The following is a 6,665-nucleotide window of genomic DNA, read 5'->3' as shown; positions in this document are numbered from 1 at the left end:
ATGATTAAAATAGTATTATCTAATAATTATATATGGTGAGGTGTCAATATAAGTTTATGATCGTACACGAGTATTTTAGTAGACTAGAGAAGTCAAATTTGTGAATTCCGTAATACTAAATTCTCCATCACATGACACTTATACATTTATTAATTTGCTTACAAAGTCAAAAGTTCACTAATCAGAGTTCAGACATAGCTTTGTTATGTTTTCTTCTCTATATATATAATTATGAATTTATGTTATCAAACTTCATTAGGAGTAGAAGTTAATCAACAACATATATGGATCAGAAGCTTGTCTCAAGCTGGTTCCATCTTCATTCCTCAGTGCCCTTATCCTACGTGCAACCACCGGAAAGCCAACCTGGCATGGTTTTTGCTTCCGGCAACAAAATCCCGGTGGTAGATCTCGGGCTGCATGATCGTCATGAAATCTTGAAGCACATTTTGAAAGCCTCCGAGGAATATGGATTTTTCCAGGTTCTTTCCCATCAATTTTCTTTCCCTTTGTTGTAGTTAATTTCACTGCATATATATTGGCTTTCTGCATAATAGCAGTCATAGTAAAAATAAATTCCAGATAGCAAAGTGCTTCCATTTCTTTCTTGCACTAAAAAGAGAATGAAAAATCAATTTCATCGTCATTTTGATAAGCACTACAATGTTATTAGTTCTTGATATTACGATAGTGTCAGTGTTTAAACTTAGCTGTTTACAATAATTTTAGTCCAGAATATATGCTAATATTATGAATAGTCTTGTATATGTGTGGTTATGCATGAAAAACCGTGGTGTAGGTTATCAACCATGGAGTTTCGAAAGAGTTAATGGACGAGACACTGAATATTTTCAAGGAATTTCATGCCATGCCTGCTGAAGAAAAGATAAGGGAAAGCTCCAGAGATCCAAATGGAGGTTGCAGGCTCTACACAAGCCGTGAGATTAACAACAAAGATATCGTTCAGTTCTGGAGGGACACATTAAGACACTTGTGTCCATCTTCCCAAGATTCCATGCAATTTTTGCCTCAAAAACCTGCAAAATATCGGTAAAAGATCATCTTCATCTGATGTATTTTTTGAGTAAAAAATATTCAACACGAGCTATCGTTTCCTCTGCAACTTATTTAAATGAGTTCACGCAATCCAATTTAAGTGGCTTCATCTTTGAGTCTGCATTTATATAAACTATAAACCCTTCTGGACAATGGTAGATATACATATATATATACTATAAATTTCAGCTTGTGTCAGATGTTTTGACTGTGGAAGTTGATGTGTTCTCGGGTTGACAATGATGTCTTAGAAAATAACAAGTCACTATCAAGTTTTTATATTCCATAATTCCGTTTCATTCTTTGAATAATAATTGAATATAGTCCATAAATATTCTTTTAGATTATTCATTTTCTTCTATTTTTTTTAAATGGTCGATAATGAGATTTTAACCATTGCACTTGGTTTAATCTGAACCTTAATGAGTCATCATTGATTGTTCTGAAAGATGAATAGACATTATTTATACCACATGGGCAACTAAAGGTCTAATTAAGACCACTTCTTTCTTTACCATTAATTAAGTTTTCCTTCATTGGAAACCACTACTACTACCCAATGTTACTACTTTTGCATCTGGTCTTAATTATCACAAAGTCACAATTAACAGCACATATCCACCATGTAATCACGTTTAACATAAGTACCACTATAGCCGTCACTTCACAACGAACAAAACTCCAGCTCAATGTACAGGTTAGCACAATACAATTATTAAGCATACATGATTGTCGGTGATGATTCCTTTAATTGCAGTGAAGTTGTTGCAAAATACACACAAGAAATAAGAAGAATGGGACTAGAAATTCTGGAGCTGCTATGTGAAGGTTTAGGACTTGACCCAAAATACTGTAGTGGTGGACTCAGTGAGAGTCCATTACTGCTAGCTCATCACTACCCGCCATGCCCAGAACCAAGTTTAATGGGAGCTCCCAAGCACAGAGATCCTAACCTTGTCACCATTCTGCTTCAAGAAAAAGATATAAATTCACTTCAAGTCTTCAAGGATGGAGAATGGATAGTGGTTGAACCAATTCCTTATGCTTTTGTGGTTAACATTGGCCTTATGTTGCAGGTATATATATGTTTCTCCATTTATAAAAGTAGCTCAGAAATTTGACATTAATTAGCATAATATTTGTACACTTTTTTCTGACACATAAACTCAACACTAAAAGTTACTGAAATATATAGGTTGGTTTGATTCTTAATTCTGGGTCATGATGATATGGTTTTGCATGATGAAATTGAACTGAAATTCTGTGACTGATGAATGTGCAGGTGATCAGTAATGGAAGGTTAATCGGTGCCGAACACCGTGTGGTCACAAATTCAGAATTTGCAAGGACCACGGTTGCATATTTCATCCGTCCAACTAGCAAACAGATTATAGAACCTGCAAAGTCATTGATAAGTTCTGGTGCTGGACCCATCTACAGGTCCATTGCATTTGAAGAGTTCTTGAAAAATTTCATGATCAAGGGTGCTGACATTGAACAAGAATTGCTCTTGTAACCTAAACAGAAACCTATGCAGAACGCTGCACTGTAGACACATTAATGCCCCTTTCAAATTTCTTACAACCTTATCTTGTTTGCACATGATATAGTCTTCGGCGAATTATCTCAAGAATTGAATATGTTTTCAATATTAAAGTATTACTACTATTATTATTATTAAAGTGTTTGTTATGTAATTATGTACTATTAGAGACTAGCGGTATTGTACCTATTGTTCACAAGTTAATAAAGTTGAAAGCTTTATTTATTTATTACTACTCGCTTATTTATTTTCAAAATATAATTTATGAAACAAGCTATAGTTAGTTAAGTTTTTTTTTGTTAATGGAAAATGCTAGCCTCGATATTGTTTTTATTAATTAACTTTTTTCTGTGGACAAAATATATATGTATATATATTAACATATTTAGGATGTTCCAATCTGTGAACAAACTTTATTAATTAACAATCCAAAAATATAAAGGAATATTATTTTCTTATTACACTTTAAAATAAAATAAAAAAACCATGTAAGTAGAGTTGATATGTAAGAAAAAAAACAAAAATTTTGTTTAACAAGACACCTTTTTATTTAATTTAATGTGTTTTCAATTAACAAAGAATACCTGATTTTGTCCATCGTATTTTGTTTATTCAATTTACCTTGACACTTCTATATAACAAATATAATAAACAATACGAGACGAAATTCATATTAAAATTAAGAATACTTAGTTTTGTTATTTAGTTTCCCTCTCTCTTAGCCGTAACGGAAAACACGTCTTGATTGATTATAGTGCTCATATTTTACTAACTAAAATTCATTTTATGAAATTTCGTATGAATCTCGTCCAAAATGACACCTATCTATAATGAAAATACTAAACAACTCAAGATGAAATTTCTTATTGCAACACTTGCTTGGTTATTTAATTTCCTCTCTCTGTCTGACCATTCAAACTCTCCTTGATTAATATGTTATTAAGTATAACTTATATGGAGCAATTTCCTATGAAAAATCATGTACTAAATTTCACTTCTCAATGTATAAAACACTCAATCAATCTTATCTTATGATGTCAAATTCTGAATATATTTATCACATATAAGTGACATTATTAGTAAAATAAACAGTTAGTGGAAGACTTTTGCAATGACCGTGTAAGCAACTACAATTTTGCTATTTAAAATGGCCTCCACGTACGGTTGTTTTTATCTACTACTATTAAAACAAACCAACTACTAAAAAACTATCAATAGGAAAAATAGTTTAAGCAGATAGCTCCCTCATTTGGTAGTAGCTATACGAGACTATAGTCTCGTTGAACGATTTTTGGGGAAGATCTAAGTTTGTAAATTTTAATGATAATTTCGTTGAACGAGCTATTTGGTTACTAGACAAGTAGACCTTATATATGTATTCTTTTAGTATGTTTAATGTAAGATTATGTAATGTTAAAATAATAGTTGGTTTATGATTTTTATATAAGAATGATTGATAGATTTAGGTATAAATATGTATGCATGAAATTATGATGATGATGAACTTGTTAATGGATATGATGATTATACGTGTTTGGCGTAATTCCAGATATCTCATGGGTCGATTCTATGATGACGTTTCTTTAGTGTATGTATTGATATATAGATTCATTATTAAGAGTTATCTTGTTGCTCTAATAATCACTCAATCTCAAGTAGAGAATGGTGGGTATGTGGTGAGAGGTGCAGGTCCTAGTCTAGAGGCTTTAACTTGGCTAGAGATGCTAATGTACTAACCTTGTGTGTGGTAGGATAAAATTCATTGACAATGACTCTGTAGAGCAATAAAGACCACCATAAGTGCATAACTCATCAGATTTTGATATCAATACATGTATCCAGATAATTGAGTCTACTATGAGTCTTTATATATGATATGATTTCTTTATGAATGAGTGATGTATGATAATATCTCTATGTTTATTTTATGAAAACTCTTTTGCACATTAGTTTATCTTATTGTTTCTTTTGGTGTTTTTTATGTGTTTGTTTGTTCCTTTTGCGATGGTCACCTTATTAGTGTGAGCATATAAGGGGTAGGTGTTGAAGAATCTCTAGTGGAGGAGAAGGATGCTACAAAGTATTCTTTCTTGTAGTCTAGTAGTTTTTCTTAGTTGCTTTAGATATATTTTATTATTTCAGTTATTTTTTTAGATAATTGTATTAAAACCATATATTTATATGCTGAGACAATTTCTTTGTTTTATTAATCTTATAATGTCTTATTGTATCAATTGTAAGTTACTAAAATTGGAATGTTAAAAGAAAAACTATATAGATGACAATCGTATAGTATAACTTAAAAGTATAGTAAAATTTATAAAAGTATAAATTCAAATGTTAAGTATGTTTCTACTTGATGTTGTAAGCTTATTTAATATTTCTCCATGTCAAGTCTAAATTGTATAACTTTTGACTATATTGAGTATGAACAAGTGATCACGAGTTTCACCCAAATTTTGATGTATTTGATTCAAACAACGACACAAGAATAATAACATGTCTCACCTACAGTTTTTGTGTATTCTTGAACATATTGCAAGAACTCAACAATCCATTTTTCATAGTGTTCTCTAATACGACATGTATTCATCCACCTTCGATCCATGTACATTATTGGTAACAAACTCCATCATTCTCACATTTGTAATTATCATAAGGTGAGGTCCAACCCATTCAGAATTTTTTTTTTCATAATTCACTAACATGTACACGGGGAAATCTATCATCATAAATTTGATATAATTTCAACTGAATTTTGCATCGATCACTGAAATACACGAAATAAAAGTGGTCACTCATTATCAAAGTCAAGTATGCATCCATAAATGAAAAAACGGTATGAATCAAAATTGGACAATTCAAAATATAATACAAATAAGTAATCTTTAAAGTCTCAAACAAAAATTAAGATTCGCTCAAGGTCTACATCTAAAATTATGCATTAAATAATTAATAAATCTTAGCATAAACTAATAAATTAATTTCAATATATTTCCATGAATTTTAAAATAAAAAAAAATAAAATTCTTATTAAACACAACCAACCTAAACCCTTAATGATGAAAATTTCAAAAAATACATATACAAATCCATAAACACAATTAAAGGGACATTCAAGGATACTGCAACCACAAGAAAGAGAAGATTGTTGTGTACGAATACATGTCCAATGAATCTCTAGATCGACACCTACAACGTGGGGAGCTGTCATGGAAGCAAAGGTTGGAGATTTGCACAGGAGCAGCGCGTGGACTACACTACCTTCATGCAGGAGCTAAGCGCACCATCATCCACCGTATAGTCAAACCTCGAACCATCCTTTTGGACGACAACATGCACCCAAAACTCACAGGTTTCTGCATTAGCGTAAAGGGGTCACGATTGATGTCAAAACCAAAGCCAATTAAAGTTGATGTTGTGGCTGGTAAATTTTTGTTCTTTGCCTTATGAGCTTATAGTTACTTGCTAAAATGAACTTTTGTATTATATTAAGCTAATATTTTTACTTGCAGGTACTCCTGGATACATGGCTAGAGAGCTTTTCACTGACGATGCCATCACAGATAAATCTGATGTTTATTCTTTTGGTATGGTTCTGCTAGAAGTTGTGTGTGGAAGGAAATACATAACAATGCCAGCTGAAAGAGAATTTCTGGAGAAGCCTGTTGAGGAAAAAGTTGATGCGAGCATCAAGGGAAAGATTGCACCAAAGTGTTGGGAAGTCTTCATAGATATCACCAAAAGATGCGTGATGTATGAACCGGATGAGCGACCAACAATGGGTGAAGTAGAGGTACAACTAGAGTATGCTTTGTCGTTGCAGGAACAGGCTGATACAAATACTAATGGTGATTATACCTTATTTTCCACCACAGTTATTCACCCAGGAGCGGAACTGATAGACAGCACAGAAGACAGTGATACTGAAGAAATGTAACGTATTTGTAGATAATTAAACACTGCTATATAGAACAACACAAACGTATAGACAAGTTATGTTATTTAAGGTTTAAACATTTGAATAGTTAGATGGCTGCTGTGTGACTCAACATAAGCATAAAAT

General features: G+C 32.1%; 2 protein-coding genes across 2 annotated transcripts; both read left to right on the top strand.

Moving 5' to 3' along the window:
* Positions 1 to 243: 243 nt before the first annotated feature.
* Positions 244 to 2,828, top strand: LOC148199229 (hyoscyamine 6-beta-hydroxylase-like). The gene is made up of 4 exons (XM_088114074.1): positions 244 to 482; positions 800 to 1,050; positions 1,814 to 2,132; positions 2,339 to 2,828. Exons 1-4 carry the CDS (start codon positions 285 to 287, stop codon positions 2,570 to 2,572), a joined length of 1,002 nt encoding a protein of 333 aa, XP_087970200.1. The 5' UTR covers positions 244 to 284; the 3' UTR covers positions 2,573 to 2,828.
* A 2,354-nt stretch (positions 2,829 to 5,182) lies between these two features.
* Positions 5,183 to 6,539, top strand: LOC148199228 (receptor-like protein kinase FERONIA). The gene is made up of 3 exons (XM_088112606.1): positions 5,183 to 5,259; positions 5,710 to 6,026; positions 6,115 to 6,539. The coding sequence occupies exons 1-3, from the start codon at positions 5,183 to 5,185 to the stop codon at positions 6,537 to 6,539; spliced, it is 819 nt and encodes a 272-aa protein (XP_087968732.1).
* Positions 6,540 to 6,665: the final 126 nt, after the last annotated feature.

Source organism: Vigna umbellata, chromosome 4 (assembly GCF_029865625.1).
Source record: "Vigna umbellata cultivar VRB3 chromosome 4, Vumbellata_1.0, whole genome shotgun sequence".
Lineage (NCBI taxonomy): Eukaryota > Viridiplantae > Streptophyta > Magnoliopsida > Fabales > Fabaceae > Vigna > Vigna umbellata.
This window is presented reverse-complemented; position numbering and strand designations above follow the sequence as displayed.